Genomic DNA, 19246 nt, shown 5'->3' with positions numbered 1-19246 from the left:
TGCATGAGAGTAATGGATAACAGAGAGGAAAAAAACGGTGTGTCAGTCATCGGTCAACATACAGAAAGTCAAGTTTTTAGCAGCAAAATTGGTACCAGTGCATACAAACAGGGATGTGGAATTCCTATCGCCTGACGCCCAGGACATCTTGTTTGGGGTCAAGGGCAACAAGTTTTTATGTTTACTTTGTCCTTGGGACAAGTAGGCCCAACCCTCTGCAGCACAAACCCTTTGGCTGCCTGTTTACAGAGAGTGGAACTCTCTGCAGTTGAGGTAATGTGTTTCCAAAAGATAATGCTGTTCGAACTTGTATTTATGGTTCATTATTTGAAAGCCTTGATTATTAGGGTGAGTGCTGTAAATAAATGTTTTAAGGTCACACTTCACTACTGACGTTGGTTCCAGTACAAAAAAAACAGCTGTGTATACACATGTTTGAAAACTTTAGGCTATGAGGCTAAGTATAATGCTCCCAGAATGCTCTCTGATTAGATGCAAATGAAGTGTCATTTAGTAAAATGTGTTGATGCATGCTAGTATTTCCCAAAAATATTTCTAATGGAAAATCAGTGTAACCATTTTCAACACGAATATGGGAAGCATGAAAATAAACAAACACTGACAAAGCCAACTGATCTGACATATTTTTGTAAGTCTTTTAGTTTCATCAATGCGTGTCTTGTTTTGACATGGCTTTTGTAACACTTTATTGTTGTGGGAGCTACCAGGCCCTCAACATTGTAACAAACACTGACAAAAAAAAAACCAAAATGTTTTGAACTCTAAAAGCACACGTTGCCACCAGTGGCATAACAAAGGCCCCGCAGCCGCCCTCCAGGGGGCCCCTTTAGCACAGCATCTGCCCTGAGTGAGTCTGGAGAGGGGGCTCCTCCATGTTCTTTGCAAAGGGGCACCCTCCAGTTTCGTTACGTCACTGATTGCCACTGTAGTTCCTGACACTGAAGAAAACTACTTTGTGTGCCAATATGCTCCTTGTGAAAGAGCAGAATGCAATCACTCACAGTAAAGCCAGGCAAAAGAGAGAGAAATAGAAGTTTTCATTAAACAAAATGTCTTTGTTAACACCAGGCCTAATTAGGGACCAAGACCCACATGTAGGTAGCTTTTTGCATGTCACAAACAGCGATTTTCGCTGTTTGCGACGTGCAAAAAGCACATTGCGATGCACAAACCCAGTTTTGCGATTCAGTAACCTGGTTACCGAATCGCAAAACGGGTTTGCAAGTCGCAATTAGGAAGGGGTGTTCCCTTCCTAATTGCGACTCGCAGTGCAATGTAGGATTGTTTTGTGACCGTGAACGCGGGCGCAAACCAATCGCAGTTTGCACCCATTTCAAATGGGTGCTAACACTTTCGCAAAAGGGAAGGGGTCCCCATGGGACCCCTTCCCCATTGTGAATGTCACTGTCAAAATTTTTTCAGAGCAGGCAGTGGTCCTGTGGACCACTGCCTGCTCTGAAAAAATGAAACAAAAACGTTTCATTTTTCGTTTTTGTAATGCATCTCGTTTTCCTTTAAGGAAGCAGTCACAGACATGGTGGTCTGCTGTCTCCAGCAGGCCACCATCCCTGTGAGGGCCGCTATTCGCAAGGGGGTCGCAAATTGCGACCCACCTCATGATTATTCACTAGGTGGGCATTTGCGAAGCCCTTGCGAATCACAGATGGTGTCAGGGACACCATCCTACATTCGGATTTGCGACTCGCAATTTGCGGGTCACAAATCTGAACCTACCTACATGTGGCCCCAAATTCTTAAAGAAAGTCACAAAAGTGCGCCCATGGTATATGTCGTACCCCTATAAAATATTTGTGAACTGTATTTTAGCATGGGTAAATACGCATGTGTAGATTTGCTCATGTGAAAATCTATTGAGCATCTGCAAGTTCATTTTCTCTCTGGCCACTTTCTTCCCAACCCTGGAAGAAGTTCTAATTCTGCCATTGTCAGGAGTAAATGTCCAACCTTTCTTATTATGGGAAAATATTAGAGAGAAGCTGGTGAAAATCTTTAAAACATGCAGGTTAGTAGGTTTGCAGACTCAAAGGCATTCCAGCCCTGGAACTATTGCTTACTGCTTCCTCCAGCCCCAGTATGCAGATCTGCAGAAAGGTGGCAAAATAAGGAAATTGCTACAGTAGGGATTGAAACTGCAAGTATTCAAGCCCTATTATGGTAGTAGCCCTGGCATAATCAGAGAGGCTATTATCAGAGCTCTTACATAATGAGATTGCTGCCATAATTTGTCGCCACACTACATGGAACCAAAAGGACAAGTAGATCTTTTTACAGGACAAGTAGATTTGAGAAGCAACCTGTCCCCTGGACACGTAGATATTTTAATAAATTCCACACCCCTGATACAAAGGTGGTACAGGTGGTCAGAGGGTAAAAACAACAGGGAAAGCATGCAATAATTGTGGTAGCTACAACCATGTAACTGGAGCAAGAAATTGTTTTGCGAAGGGAAAGGATTGTAGGAGGTGTAATCAAAAAGGACATTTTGCCAGGATGTGTCGAAGTACTGCAAAGATGAGAGTAGCAGTGTTATCAGAGGGATCTGATGATAATTTGAATGAATGCCCAGACAGAGTATTATTAGTTGAGGATGAATATTATAGGAAGGAAAGACCCACAGCTGAATTTCGCATTATGGGACAGGCAATTCACTTAATGGTTGACTCTGGGTCTCTTTATACCATCATACCCAAGAGTTTATTCAGGTCCAAGTGGCCAGACATTATGTTATTGCCGAAAGACATCAACCCTGGTGGGTATCAGGGTGAAAAAATTGATATTATAGGTTATGTGGTAGCTGACATTGCCTTTAGTGAAAGGATCATCCAAGGGAAAGTATATGTTGCAGAAGCAGGTCCGCCGATTCTTGGGTGGGCTCATCAATACGATTTACACATCATTATAAATCCACGTGCGGAGAATCCTGTCATGGTTGTTCAGGAGGTGACATTGGAAGACATTATCAGGGGTGCTTATAATGTGTTTTGTGAGGAAATGGGTGAACTCAAAGGGTACGTGCATAAGATTAAATTGAAACGTGGTGCGATTCCTATTCAACATAAAGTTAGAAGAGTACCTGTTCTGGTAAGAGAAGGAGGTCAACAAATTAATATGCGACATGTTAAAAAGGGGAATAATTGAGCCAGTGGAGACGGCAGAGTGGATTTCTCCAGTGGTTATTACACGTAAAGCTGATGGCAAATTTAGATTTTGTGTTGACTTGAGGAGCCTAAATCAATGTGTTGTTGCAGACAATTTTCCACTCCCAAATATCAACGAACTTTTGACTCTTCTGAAGGGTGGAAAATTTTTCACTAAACTAGATCTGAAGCATGCATATCATCAGATCAAATTGCACAGTGACTCTAAATCTTTAACCTCCTTCATAACTATGGAAGGCACATTTCAATTTACACGTATGCCGTTTGGGTTATGTTCGGCGGCTAATGTGTTTCAGAGAGTAATGACTGATGTATTCCGTGAATTGGAAAATGTTCTATTTTTCCAGGATGAGATCTTAATTTTTGGAGACACAGTGGAGAATCATAATTTCACCTTGAAGCAGGTCTTGGACAGAATTTCTAATGCTGGGCTAACTTTGAGGAAGGAGAAATGTGTGTTCTTAGTCAGGGAGATAGAATATCTCGGGCATACTCTTTCAGGGGAAGGTATCAAGCCTAAAAAAAACTACTTGATTCCATCGCCGCAGGACAAAGATCAATTAAGGTCTTTTTTAGGAATGTTAGAATATTACTCTAAGTTTGTGAAGAACTTTGTCTCTAAGACTGAGAGTTTGAGAGGGTTGTTAAGGAAAGGGGTAAGATTTTCATGGACCAACATGCATCAAGAGTGTTTTGAGAGTATTAAAGAGGAGGTGTGCTGCGCGCTGGTATATTGACTCCATTTGACATTGGAAAGAAATCCACAATTACGGTAGATGCGAGTGCATGTGGTATAGGGGCAGTGCTGGCACAAATACACCCAACAGGTGAGAAGACTGTTGCGTTTGCTTCGCGTTCCTTAACGGATTCAGAGCGCAATTACTCCGTTATCGAGAGAGAAGCTTTGGCCGCAACTTGGGGCATGGAGTATTTCAGAGTCTACGTATGGGGAACGAGAGTGACTCTACGTTTCGATCACAAACCTTTGTTGAAAATTTTGTCTTCTGGTGGTGCTGGCAAGTGTTCTGCAAGATTGGCTCGATTTGCTGCAAGGTTGCAGGAATATATGTACGACCTAGAATACATACCAGGGTGGAGGAATGTGCAGGCAGACTGTTTATCATGCTTACCTTTAGGTTGGCAGGTAGTTGATGGTGAAGGTGTATTGAAATACGAAAGTGAAGGTGCAATTGCGAGTGTTTGTGATGTAATTCATTGGACCTTGGGGGCGGTGAGTAAAGAAGAGTGGGAACGAGCTTTTACACATAATGAGGTGCTTAGAATAGAATCTTGGTAGGTTGTTATAGGAACAGTGTCTTAGTAACGTGAGATTCTACCTGTGAACGGTTGATTCAAGCTGGCCGAGGTGGAGGTCACATTTATGTAGTGTGCTTAATAAACAAGGAATGAAGACATCATCGCTGTCCAGACCCATCATGACAACAATTTGCCCACATATTTGTAAAGCTGATTTTTGAGTGCTAAATCATGTGGCATCAGGAAGAACTATTACTAATATCATTACCTAGGAGCCAGACGCACTGCATTTTCGGCTCTTATGCATTACCTATGTAAAGGAGTTCCAAATTGGCAAAGTCTTTTTACATTACAGCTGACAACCTACCTGGTGCAGTGAGGTGATCACGGCTGGTAATCTCGCACAGACTGGAGCTAATGTAATTATGTTTGAACACTAATACATTTTAGAAGCTTCGAATTTTGTTCACTGAGCATAAGTAGCTCTTGTTCAGAGAAAAGAATGGAGACCCTTGCAGTGGGTCAATTAAAAAAAACCTGAGAGGATAAAAATAAATTACTCCCTCAATAGAGGAGTTAACAAGTTTAGTGTGAGAAATAGATTAGATATGTAGGTACTATAACAACCAAGATTTCTGAAGACTATTGAGGGTAAAGCAAATCAAGATACCATAGTAAAATAATTTTAGGCCACAATGTCTACACAGCTCAGTTTATATGATTTGAGGTGCAGTTACCTTGGAAAAACGATGGTGCTCCTGGAAAAAAAAGCGATGAAGTAGATTTGAAAGTGGGTAGTGTGAGGCCATGGGTACGTCCATGTATTCTGTGAATGGAAAGTTATTATACAAAGTAGAATTTCCTTTCCCGACAAACCCACTACCCCCCACCAAATAGACAAATTCTGCTATGATCTTCTGGCCTTGATGGAGTGAAACATAATCTCTTAATTTCACAAGGCACTAACTGCACGTCAATGGTAGTTTTTTTCCACTTTATTTGCAATGCACTGAGTTTAATTATAAAGGATTTCCAGTAAATTAATCTATAGTCGTAAACGTTACACGCACATCCTAAAAGCACTATCACTGGAATATATAACATCCATAACTATTTGAGTATGTCTGAATTTAAATCTTGATGCAGACCTTTAAAACGACACACGAGTACTGAGCACCAGATTCTGTCTTGACACACAGTCACCACATCAGACACATTAGGCAAGACTCTGCACCGATATGGACTGCATAGGAAAACATTCCAGTGTTCTGCCCAAGACAGTTGGCATGCGAGACATTAGGAAGACACCCCTTTGCGCAACCATAGCAGTATGAATGAAAAGGTTGATTACACACTGCTTTCCCAGGGCTTATTCATCCACTAGAAATTGCAAACACAATCTTTATATATCAAGGATTTCTCTAGTGAACAGCCCATGCGTCTTGCCCACACCCTTCGTAAACAGCACCCACAACCTATATTATTAATGATCTGTGTTCATGTCATAATATTTTCATCACACAGTTCCAAACTACGCAAGCTGTGTAGTAATAAAAATAAATGATTTATAACTAGACAGTTATAGTCTTTCACAATCATTTGTCTGTGCTTTAGCTTTACTTACAGTTCAGCATTTTAGCATGGCCCACAAAGGACTGGTGCTTTAAACTTAACTAAGAACAATGGCGCGGTTCCAGGTTATAAAATTGCTCACACTTTTTACTCTAATGTCTAAGTGCAGATCTATCCGCCTCATGCAATTATTTTAACTGCTACGAGCAAGAAGCAGTGGATCAGGCTGGGTCAAGAGCAACAACAGGCCCAATCTACACAAATTAGGATACAGCACGTGGCCATTAGGCTTCACAGTGATCTGCCCATAGTAGCTATGCAAGAATTCAACACTGTACCTGCTAAAGGTCCTTTTAAGCTCAGGTTTCTCAAATTTTATGATCTGCTTACAAATGTAAACATAAGTTATCAAAATGTAGGCCCAGTGCTCTCATCAAAAAGAAAGTGGCCTGTCCTTTTCCGACACTGGTTGAATATTGTTCAGTGAGCCACTGTGAAGTTCTTGCACACCAAGTCATAAGTGTCAGAAGTCCACTTTAACCAGAGTCACAAGGCTAATCTGCACCACTTCTTCAACGGAGACAGGGCTGACTCCCACTTATGGTTTAGCAATTGACAACCACAACACTGGATTTTACAGAGAACCACAAGTGGTGGACAGTGAGAAGCAGAAACATCCAGTGTTGTAAGTGAAACATCAAAGACTCCTAACTGATCCCTATGAGTTTCAGCAAACTCTCACTGAAAAACAAAGAACAAAAACTCAAAGGTGGAAGACCCCCCTCTATGCCCAGCGAAAAATGCAGTTCACATCATCTGGGTCCGACGAGTTACACCACAGTCCCAATGTGTCTTATGAGACGCTAGTATCCCCAATGAATACTGTTAGAAACAAAGCTCTCCCTCTGCAGCAAGTTAAACACAGCATAAACTACAAAACCCCATATGCCCTGTGAAAACCAACACATCTCCAGAACGTTCAGCAGGACGTCACCATGCTCTCTATATCCCGAGAATCCATTAAGACAGGACATGCTCACTGCACCCAGGAGCACGCAGCATATCACTCACATCACCTGTGGAGATGCAGCACTCCAGCAATTCATCCAGCAATATGCAGTGTTCTTAGGGGTGTGGAATTCCTATAACCCGATGGCTAGGAAATATTGTTTGGTTTCAAGGACTACAGGTTTTCAGGTTTATTTTGTCTCTGGAACAAGTAGGCCAACCCCCTGCATCACAAACCCTTTGGTTGCCAGAATATAGTACCACATTAAGGATCAGGGAAGGGCATTGTCTGCAGTTAGGTAATATATGTGTCCATATGTTAATGCTGTTTTAACTTGTATTTATGGTTCATTAACACAAAGCATTTTATATTATGGGGAGCGTTTTATGTTAATCTTGTAGGCTTGGACAGCATTACTGACAGAGGTTCAAAAAAAAAAAAAAAAAACTATATGTACCCACGGCTGCAAAGTTTACCACTATGAGGCTACGCTTAATGCAACCAGGAGTGCTCTCTGATAAGAAGTAAATATTTGCAGACAGTTGAAAACAAGATTCTTTGCCTTCAAAAGTAAATGTTCACGCAACAAAAATGCAACAAGGAAAAAAAAATTTTCCTAAGCAAACTCCTGGAAATTTCTGATACCATTTCTAGTAAAATGTGTTGAGGCATGCTAGTATTTCCAAATAAAATTAATAATGGAAAATCAGGATAACCAGTTTCAACAAGATTATGGTAAACATGAAAATAAACAAGCACTGGTAGGTCCGATATTGGTGGTCAACTCTTAGGTGTTGTCAATGCATGTCTTTTTTTCATGTTTTTTATAAAACGTTATTGTTTGATTTGTTAAGCTGTCGCCAATATAACAAACTTTGGCAAAAGCAAAAATATTTTTGGGCTTGAAAAACATACATTGTTACAGCAGTCCCTGGCACTGAACAAAACTACTTTGTGTGTTGATATTTTCCTTGTGAAAGAGCAGAATGCTGTTTCTCACAGCGCTGACAGCCAACAGATAGAGCAGAATTTAATACAAATAAAAGGTCTTTGTTAACGACAAACCTATTTAGGAACCCAATCGTGAAACAAAGCCACAAAAGTGCACGTATGGTATATATGTCCTTGCATTAGTGCAGATTAATGGCTTTCGTGAATTCACAAGGATTTACATAAGTAGGCCAGGAAATCATACTGCTAAAAAATATTTGTAAACTGCATTTAGTAGGAGCAAATCTGCATGTGTAGATTTGCTTATGCGAAAAATGTTGTGCATTTACAAGTTCACTTTCTCTCCAACCACCTTCTTCCGCTAACTGCTAAAGTTTTACTTGTGCCCTTTTCAGGAGTAAATGTCCAACCTTTCTCAGAATGGGTAAAAATTAGAGAAGAGCTAGTGAAAACGCCTAAAACATGCAAGTTAGTAGGTCTGCACAGATTCAAAAGAGCATTCCAACCCTGGAACTACTGCTTACCGCTACTTCCAGCCCCAGTAGGTAGATCTGCATAACGGTGGCAAAGTATGCGGCATATTTATGAAAGAGCTGTTTTGCCTTGTGCCACACAACAGGACACAAGAGTGATGCCTGACTTGATAAATCTAGAGTAACGCAGCGTAAACTGCTCTGCTACGTTATTCTACCCTGAGAAGGAGTTCTATGAGTGGAGCGTGGGGGTTCCCATGTATCCACCCATGGATTATTGCGCATTCCCAGAATTATCATTACCGGCAGACATGGAAGTGAGTCAAAATCCTATGCCTCCACAGGTGAGGCGCAACAAGGAGAAATGTCTCTATTTCTCTTTGTTACTTACTCTTTCTATGTGGCTGTAAATGTCTCTTAGGATTGTTTTTGTGTAGGAAGGTGTCCCTTCCTGCATAAAAACAACCCTGCTTACAACAAACACTCATGCACTGTGGTACAAGAGAGTCTGCATTAGCGCTAGGCAGCACACTGTGCACTAGTGCATGGAAAAGACAGAAATGCGCCATACAATTTTAAATATATCACATTCTTGCCCTTCCCCTAACATGCAGCACTGCAAGGTGACTTGCTTTGCTGCGTGATTTTTTAAGAAATATAATCCTATGGGGAACTGCCAGTATTCATTATGTAGAATATAATGAACCCTGGCATAATTGGAGGGACTATCAGAGCTATTATATAATGAGAATGCTGCCTTAATTTGTCGCTGCACTACTTGGCACCAGAGTGACAAGTGGAGTTTTTTTTTTACAGGACGAGCAGATTGGTAAAGCAACCTGTCCTTTGGAAAAGTAGATATTTTTTTATAAATTCCACACCCCTGGTTCTGCTACAGCATCATGAGAAGGGCAAACAGTTTCCATTTCACCCACCATGTGAGGAGTAGCCCCACTGCTCCCAGGAGGCGCCTCCCTACAGCTTCTTCTTTAGAGTGGAGCAAGCTCCAAGCATTGTGTGAGGAGTGGCGTAATGCCACCAGCATCCTGGCATGAGCAGCGAGACCTTCCACCCCTCCCCCCCAACATCCTGTGACGAGGTATGAGCACCCAGCTTCCAGTTACAAGTGTCAAGACACTTCCAGCTTTCGTTGTCGAGCAGCAAGACCCCCAAGCACATGACAAGGTACCGTGCAACCCCACATCACCCTGTAAAGTGTGGTGCAACCTAACAACACCCGGTCAAGTGGGGCTTAGTCCCACAACATCCCATAAAGTGCAGCTCAACCCCACAGCACCTGGTAAAGAACAGCAAAACACCAAAGAGCTGCGTAAAGCGTGGTGAGCCTTCATAGCACCCTGGGAAAGTGTGAAGCAACCCCACAGCATCCAGGAAAGAGCAGAGCAACCCCAGAGCACCTGGGAAAGTTTGGCTCAACACCAGAGCATCCGGGAAAGTGGGGTGCAAGACCACTGCATCCAGGAAAGCGCAGCACAACGCCCCCAGCGCCCTGTAAAGCATGAAGCAACTTCACAGCATCTGCGAAAATGTAGAGCAACCCCACAGCAGCCGAGAAAACACAGAGCAACCTCACTGCCTCCAAGAACATGCAGAACAACCCCACTTCATCCAAGACAGCGCGGAGCTGCCAACCAATTGTGGGAAACCGTAGTGCAACACTACCACATCCAGGAGAGCATAGACCACAGTGTCTGGTAAAGCGAGGAAAAACACCCCAGAGTCCGAGAAAGCTTCCAGTTCCAAGCGGGGAAACCCTCCCTGCATTCAGTGTTGAATTCTGAGAACCCCACAGCATCCGATAAAGCGTGGTGTAACCTCACCGCACCCGGTCACAATCCCCGTAAAGGATTGCGCAATTCCACAGCACCCTGGAAAGCGCAAAGCAACCCCACATCATCCGGGACAACGCAGGGCAACTCCACGGCATCCAGGAAAGCGTGGCACAACCCTACAGCGTCCAGTAAACCCCTGCCCAGCCCTCTGGCGGCCTGTGGGGCGTGTAACCGCTCAAGAATGTCTGGTAAGGTGTGAAGCAACCCAACAATGTTAGCTGCGTCCGATGAACCAAGACACAATTGTACAGCAACCAGTGAAGTGAGGAACAATCCCACAGCAACCAGTGAAGTAAGGATCAATCGCACAGCATCCGGTGAAGCAAATTACCCAATCCAACACACTACTGTGAAGCGAGGCACAATCCCACGTCAAGTATTGTGCACCCTAGTGAGACGATTTGCACACTCACGTCATCCACTGCACAACCACACAGCACTAAGTAAGCGAGACGCAACTCCCACATCTTCCACTGGGAGACAGCAACCAGTGACATGCTGCATCGCTCACTGCCCCGTGAGATAGAGCGTAGTTCTACAGCTTTCAGTGATCACCAGCAGCATACCTTCACTGCGTTCGTACATTCAGGAGCAGCGCAGTCTGAGCGACAACAGTGTCCACTCTGCCTGTCAAAAGAAGGCAAGCCAATCCTGCCTCCAGTGTGTCACATCCTAACATTGTCTCATATTCCATAACATACCTTCTCCAACTATGTTGTCGCTGGAGTACTTATAAACTCCTACGACCTGCGCAGTGTGTACTGACATGCAGATGTCCCAAAATACTGACATACATGAGTGCAAAGGAGGTGCACAACCACTGACTGTTACTTACCGACTCTGTCCTTCCCGTACATGTGCCCGGCCACCTGGTGAGAGAGCGGGACACAACCGTTAATCGCCCTCTGCTTCCTGTCGCCACGGCCAGCATCGCACTCCAACCGTGGCGGAGGGCTCCTGCTGGTGCGTGGCCCCGGCTCCTCGGGTTCCATCCTGTCCTGATGTCCCGAACCTGCACGTCTGGCAGGCGAGGCGCCGCCCTCAAGGTGTCTCCAGTCTACGCGCTCGCGGCTGCAGGGATCGTGTAAAGTCCATGACGTCCCAAACCTCCTACTTGGGGAGGGGTCCTGACTCAGCCCCTCCTCGTCTCCCCAATGGGACAGAGTGGGGGACACGAAGTAGGGCCTGGCGGAGTCAGAAACCAGCAACTCACTCCCGTGCTCGCACACTGTCTACCCCAGATAAGCCCACGCACGAAGTGGGCGGGAGTTTTCCCAGTTCAACCTCCCCATCTGTCATTTCCCCATCTGCCTCTGGTGCGCCTGCGTCAACATTTGGCGCATGCGCAAAGCCAATACCGTGTTTTTACGCTTCCCGCTGACCAGAAGTGTGTCAAGGCTCAGAAACAAACATTTGTACGAATATTCGACGACTTGCGACAAAATAATAAATGATCCTCAAATATCTAGGGCGATTTCAATGGTTCTCTTTCAAATCTGAAGTTAAGCATAGAAAAACAGACACTTCCGGGAGGCATGAATAAACAGAAGACCCTGGACAAGGAGAAGTACAGTGGAGTTGCCTGGGATTGGGCAGAGGGGCGTGTCGTTATTGGAGGGTGGTGTATGGGTGGCGACCGAAGTGCAAGAAAACGTAAAGGAACTGTGATTGGACAGCACCGGAGGTGGGGCCAGTGGGGCGGCTTCGTAGGCATTGCTTATAAGAGGAAATGCTGCCCTTTAAGTATTTTGTTAGGTTTTCGCCCATATTTGATGTTTACATAACCGTATAATACAAGATTTTGCAATGCAATAGGTCTCGCAATTGTGAGAGTTACAGCTAGTGGCGCTCTAAATGGCAACGTCTTATACCCATGTGTTTTGGTTTGGAGTGTAGTGGGTGTATGTGGTGTGTAGTGGAATTATATGGGTTGTATTGGAATTATTTGCGGAATTATATGTCCAAATATATTACTTGAACACCCAAGTGCAACTTCATAAAAAACATATGCTACAATGTAGTGGAGGTGAAAGTAACTGCCAAAGCAATGTACTAATAGGCAACGTTTCTGTAGTAAATGAAAAGTATCACCCCTAAATAAGTAACTGAAATATAAAACACGTTTTTTCAAATGTTGGTAAAGCAGTTTTTTAAATGAACATACCTATTATCAAGAAATGAGGGTTACTTTTGATAGCCCTAAAAATAACATATTAATACAATGTCCAAACATCAAAATCCACTTTGTAAACGCATTGACGTAAGCTTGAATGTATTAACGCGTCCCTTTATGATAATTTATTACACATCAGGACTCGTTTTAGGCCAATGAATCTTTTGACCCAGTTGAGAGACACCTTAGAACGAGATAGCTAATCAATATGTCAATCAATACGTCAACAATGTCATCAATATTTATTACCACAATGCATTTTACTTTAGACAAAGTCATTAATCAATTCAAGACACTACCATGACCTTGTAGTCATGAATAACCACACCAGTTTAGTAGAATTTTATGGGTTTTATTCCCTATTAGTTACAATTCTAATAGCAGATGTGTTAATCTCAAAACCAAGAAACACAATAACATAGTCACATATGGCAACTTTGATAAGATTTCATTAGGGCAAGAATCACAAACATCAAAACATAACACGACGTGAACATAGATCAGTTTAACAGAATGTCAATAACGCGTCAGCTCAACAAAGCATAGATTCAGTCGTCTGTCTATTTGCGTCAGTTTTAGTGAACCCCCTGTTCTACCCACTGATTAGCATTAGCATGTTGGGCTTCATGCAAAAGAATTTGGAACACCAATTTGGAAAACATCGAACTATGGTCCCTGTCAAAAGTAAGCAGTTGGTACCTAGAAAGGAAAAGCAAACAGACAAATCACAATATCATTGTCATAGTTACCCTCCAAGGTTTATGTCAGCACTCAGGTTCAGTCTTCGTCTTCAGGACATCAGTCAAATCGCCATCAGTTAAGACTCACTTCCGGGGCAAAAGGGGCACTTCCCTCATAAGGAGTCAAAGTGTAAAATGGGCAAATCTAAGGAAAAGGATGGTTCTAAGAAAAATTAGCAAAGTCACCAAACAGAGTGACAAAGTTTCTGGATAAAATCAATAGCATTCCCTAACCCGCCTCCAATGGTTCTTTGTGTCATGGGTTTTTATCCCTTTTTCGTTGTACATTCCCCTAAAATTTGATTGGTTGAACGTTATACCCCACTATCTTTACCCAATTAGGAAATGGATTATGTCATTAATCTTTCACCCCATATTATTTTACAAGCTTTTTATTGGTCCACATGATTGACGTCTTCGGAGGTAACACGTCCGATATGATTTCATCCTTCTGTAATTCTTTGCACATCTTTTGGTCAGTAGCTCCATTGTCTTCACCGGTTTGAATGACCTTGACATTACATTAATCTACACTGTTGCATTTTGACTAACATTTTCTCCAAGTAATGGGGATTTCATGGGGACGGATCTACTATGGTTACATTCAGCTTCTAGTTTGAAGAAAACAACAAGGGGTCATGTCCTTTTGCGAGTCAGCACACTGCAAGATAGGAAAATAAGTTTAATATGAGAGCCAAGCAGCTAAGCTTCGACTCATGCTAACTTAAGGCCTACAAGGGTTTCAGCACAAATTCAATAACGCAATCATTAATAATTAGTATAAATCTTATTCAGTATAATAATTCATAAACATTTAGTTAATTTATTAGTCTACGTATACATTGGCGGCCACTCCCCGTGGTCACGTTTCAAGTGCATGTTTAAGCAAAATACATTAATACAATCTCTAAGCGGCATTATCACACATTAGTTCATAAACATTTCATATTAATATAGATTATATAAGCTGCGCTTTCTCAAATGCAAGCAGTGTAACATCCGCTATAAAGTAATACTTCTTATATTTGCGGTAGCGTTGCTGCGATAAAGTCATAGATATGGTTATTTTAGTGATGAGTTAATTATCTGTTTGGGAATGCAGTTAGAAGCAGGCCTTATTATTATTATTTTTTTCGTTTTAACCTCTTGGGTGCCTTGGACGAGATGATCTCGTCCAAGGCTACAGTTCCCCTGTGCCTTGGACGAGATCATCTCGTCCTAGGCACAGGGGAACTTGGGGGCGCGCTAGCGCGCCCCCCGTGCACCCCCCCTCCCCCCCAGGCGGGGATGGAAGGGGAAGACCTTCCCCTTCCACCCCCGCCCCCCCCGCGGCAATCCGATGAGGTCAGCGCGCTCACAGCGCGCTGACGTCATCTAGTGTTGCCGGGCGCGCTGGAAGCCATTTGCTTCCAGCGCGTCTACCGAGGAGGACTCAAAAAGTAAGTCCTCTTCGTTTTTGGGGGTCGGGGGGTGGTAGAAACAGACACGGGGGGAAAGGAAAGGGTTTTTCCTTTCCCCCGGTGCCTGTTTTCATTAGATTCCTGCTCCACGATCGCGGGCAGAGCCCGCGATCGTGGAGCAGGAATCTCCACTAGCCACCAGGGATTTACTGTGTTAAATATTTTGGTGGCGACCCCTTGGGCAAGGGTCGCCCCCCCCCGGGCAATTATTTTTAGTATTTCGCCCCCCCCTGGGGGCAGATCCGCCGTTTTTTCGGCGGATCTGCCCCCAGGGGGGGGCGAAAACCACTAGACACTAGGGATAGTGTTATTTTGCCATTATTTTGGGGGTGACCCCTTGGGCAAGGGTCGCCCCCCCCGGGGGCAATTTTTTTTTGTATTTCGCCCCCCCCTGGGGGCAGATCCGCCGATTTTTCGGCGGATCTGCCCCCAGGGGGGGCGAAAACCACTAGACACCAGGGAAAATTTATTATATTGATTATTTTGGGGGCGACCCCTTGGGCAAGGGTCGGCCTCCCCCGGGGGCATTTTTTTATTGTATTTCGCCCCCCCCGGGGGCAGATCTGCCGATTTTTCGGCGGATCTGCCCCCAGGGGGGGGCGAAAACCACTAGACACCAGGGATATAGTATTTTATGTTTATTTTGGGGACGACCCCCTTGGGCAAGGGTCGCCCCACCCCGGGGGCAATTTTTTTTTGTATTTCGCCCCCCCCCTGGGGCAGATCCGCCGAATTTTTGGCTGATCTGCCCCCGGGGGGGGCGAAAACCACTAGACACCAGGGATTTTATATTTTGTGTATATTTTGGGGGTGACCCCTTGGGCCAGGGTGGCCCCCCCGGGGAATTTTTATTTGTATTTAGCCCCACCCCCCCGGGGGGCAGATCCGCTGATTTTTTGGTGGATCTGCCCCCGAGGGGGGTTGAAAACCACTAGACACCAGGGATTTATTTTTATTGTAAAGTTTTTTTTGGGGGGCGACCCTTTGGGCAAGGGGCGTCCCACTGGGGGACAAATTTTTTAGTATTTGCCCCCCCCTCCCCCCCCGGGGGCAGATTGCCAATTTTTTGGCTGATCTGCCGCCGGGGGGGGGGGGGTGGGGGGGCAAAATCCACTAGACACCAGGGATTTTGTTTTTGTTGTTTATTTTGGGGGCAACCCCTTGGGCAAGTGTCTCTCCCCTGGGGAGTTTTTTTTTTCTGTTTCGGCCCCCCCGATGGCAGACCAGTCATTTTTTGGACGATCTGGCCCCGGGGGGGTGGAAGCACACTAGGCGCCAGGGATTGTGTGGTGTGTGTGTAATTTTGTAGGCCCATCTGCCCCCAAGGAGGGCAGAAACCACCAATACGGCAGGGATTTTTTTGTTTTGTGCTGGGGGTGCCCCCTTTGGGAAGGGTTGCCCCCTAAAAGGGGGCACAGAGGTGTTGCCCATTTCGGCTAATTTTTTTACGCCCATCTACCCCCAAGGGGGGGCAGGATCCACTTAGGTACCAGGGACAACTTCTAAGTTCTTGGTGGTGGGGTGTTTGTCAACTGGCAAAGTATTTGTATTTGTGATTATAACAATTTATTTCTTCTTTTTCTTCTAGTTCAACGCTTTTGCTTCCTTTGCTGTGGATCTTAGCGGTTTTGGCAGTAGTTGTCCAGTGGTTTGCATAGCTGCATGTTTTAGGTAAGTGAAAGCAATTTACTCCAAAGGAGTATTGTTGACATGCATGAATGACATGTTTGTAGGTGGTGTACTAAATGCAGTATTGTGTGTTTGACATTGTCCTTAGATTTGAGCACAGTGATGTTTGTGTTGTCATATGTCTAATTTGCTTTTTTCTTTTTAGTGGGATATCATTGGTGATTGCTGTGTCTGTGCAGAGTAGTTGCTTGGTGAGTAGCTATTTCAGGCAACTGAGTGATATAGTTTTTTGTAGTACATAACTCTTTGTGATAAAGCTACACTTTGTTTATTACTTATTTTAGTGCTAGTTGTTGTTGGCAATCCATTTGTTGTTAGGATCATGGCTAGCCGCAAAGTGACCGCTCAGCAGGTTGTTCGCATGCTCTTTGAGTCGTCTTCAGACCATGATTACGACACTGACTCTGCATCTGAGGCAGAGGAGGAAGCAGAAGATTCTGGAAGTGAGTTTTCTGTCCAAGAGTATTCTTCTGATGAGGAAGCTACTCTCAGTGCAGATGAAGGGCCTGAGTTAGAGGAGGACATTGATGTGCCAAGAGTGCAGCAGCCTGGGGCTGAAGGGTTTCCCATTAGAAGACCTGACACCTGGATTGCCCCAAACATGGAGCAGCCACAGTTACCTGCATTTACTAGTCTCCCAGGGTGTAGAGTTAATACGGAAAACTTTCTGCCTGTCCATTTCTTTCACTTGTTTATGGACGATGTATTTTTGGAAGAGATTGTGGAGCAGACAAATGTGTATGCAGAGCAATATTTGCGGGACAACGCTGCCAGACTTAAGCCTCAGTCTAGAGCTACTCATTGGGTTCCCACATATCTGGAAGAGATGAAAAGGTTTTTAGGTTTGTCTTTTTTGATGGGGTTGATCAGGAAGCCGTCACTGGCTTCTTATTGGTCTACTAGTCCCTTGATGGCAACTGCTATATTTCCTGCAACTATGACACGTAATCGGTATTTGCTTCTTCTTCGTATGCTGCATTTTGTAGACAATGCTTTAGCCTTGCCACGAGATCACCCTGATTGTGACCGCCTTTTTAAGATTAGGCCTGTCCTTGATCATTTTGTGGATCGGTTTTCAGAGGTCTATGTTCCAGGCAAAGAGATAAGTGTGGACGAGTCTTTGGTCCTTTTCAAGGGGCGTTTAGTTTTTAAGCAGTACATCCCTAGTAAGAGGGCACGGTATGGGATTAAATTGTATCTGCTGTCAGAAAGCAGTACAGGATATGTTTATAATTTCCGGGTCTACACTGGTAGGGATTCCAGTATTGACCCTCCTGGTTGTCCGGCCACTTTTGGAGTTAGCGAAAAAATTGTGTGGGAACTTGCTAGACGGCTGTTTAACAAAGGTCACCATTTGTACGTAGATAATTTCTACACTGGAGTGCAGTTGTTCAAGGAGTTGGTTAGGGTGGACACTGTTGCTTGTGGCACAATCCGTTCTAACCGCAAAGGCTATCGAAGGGAGCTTGTCTGTAAAAAACTAGAGAGGGGACAGTGCAGTGCCTTGCGGAATAATGAGCTGTTAGCTATGAAATTTTCAGACAGGAGGGATGTGTACATGCTATCGACCATCCATGATGAGAGTACTTCCCCTGTGGCTGTTTGGGGTCAGGTTGCGGAAGTGCGCAAACCTGCGTGCATTTTGGACTACAATAGGCACATGGGTGGTGTTGATAGAGTAGATCAGAGGTTGGAACCTTACACTGCTCTTCGTAAGTCGTATGTGTGGTATAAAAAGTTGGCCCTACATTTATTTCATTTGGCAACTTTTAATGCCTTTATTGTATACAAGGATTGTTCACCTGAGTCAAGGATGACTTTTGTTAAATTTCAGGAGTCGGTGATAGAAAGCCTTATTGTGGTGGAACCGGCAAGAGTTCCTAGAGTAGAAGTGGTGGAGGATGTGGCTAGATTGAAAGATCGGCACTTTCCAGATCACATTCCTCCCACTCCCAAAAAAGACATGCCCACAAAGAAATGTAGAGTATGTGCCCGGAGATCAATCCGGAGGGAGAGCCGGATGTACTGCCCCGAATGCCCTTCAAAGCCTGGGCTGTGTGTGCCCAGCTGTTTTAGAAGTTACCACACAAGGAAAAACTTTTGGGAAATACCGTGAGCGTAAGCTGTCTGTTTTATATTTTCATATGTTTCACGGTTGGCATCTGTCGTGTATTTAGTTTGAGGTTTTGTGTTTGTAGTTTTGTGCCTATTTTATAATTAGTAGTTTATTTGTTGTTTATAAATAAAAAAAAGTGATTGCGGTGTGCGTGGGGTGGCGCTTGGCTGGCGGTGTGCGTGGGGTGGCGCTTGGCTGGCGGTGTGCGTGGGGTGGCGCTTGGCTGGCGGTGTGCATGGGGTGGCGCTTGGCTGGCGGTGTGCGTGGGGTGGCGCTTGGCTGGCGGTGCCAGCCAAACGGCAGTCCACACTCCCATCAGCTGGTGTGATTCTTGTATCAGGCATGTGGCGTATGTAAGTGATGGGCCCTTGAGTGGCGCGGTCTGTCGATGTGAGTGTTGTAATGTGCTGGGCCCGTGGCTGGCGGTGTGAATGGTCTTGTGCGTGTCATGTATGAAAGGTGTGTGAATGGACTGTAAAGCGGTTGGTGCCTTGTCGCGGCTTTACAGCTCACGAGCTGTGAGTCATTGGTTCACTTTTTTGCCTTTCAGTTATTAGCAGTGCATTTCATTTTTGTGAAATCTCTTGTTAATAAAATTTGATCCACTGAACCATCACTCACCCTCGTGCCAAATCCAACCAGTATGTGTTGTAAAAAATGACAAAACCTGCTCCGCTGTAATCAGGCGTCGCAGCACACCTGTGACACGCTAGGTGCCTCGGGTGGGACCCCGATGATGAAGCATGCCACCAA

At 44.5% G+C, this 19246-nt stretch overlaps 1 protein-coding gene across 1 annotated transcript in view; it reads right to left on the bottom strand.

Moving 5' to 3' along the window:
• The window catches only part of IPMK (inositol polyphosphate multikinase), a 130848-nt gene extending 119275 nt beyond the window's left edge, over window positions 1-11573 (bottom strand). The window contains exon 1 of the mRNA XM_069240976.1: window positions 11151-11573. Within this exon, the coding sequence (XP_069097077.1) occupies window positions 11151-11307 (157 nt within the window). The 5' untranslated portion in view covers window positions 11308-11573. The remainder of the gene's footprint in view (window positions 1-11150) is intronic.
• Window positions 11574-19246: the final 7673 nt, after the last annotated feature.

Source organism: Pleurodeles waltl, chromosome 6 (genome assembly GCF_031143425.1).
Source record: "Pleurodeles waltl isolate 20211129_DDA chromosome 6, aPleWal1.hap1.20221129, whole genome shotgun sequence".
NCBI classification, from domain to species: domain Eukaryota; kingdom Metazoa; phylum Chordata; class Amphibia; order Caudata; family Salamandridae; genus Pleurodeles; species Pleurodeles waltl.
Note: the sequence above shows the minus strand (reverse complement) of the source record. Positions and strands in the feature narration are given on the sequence as shown.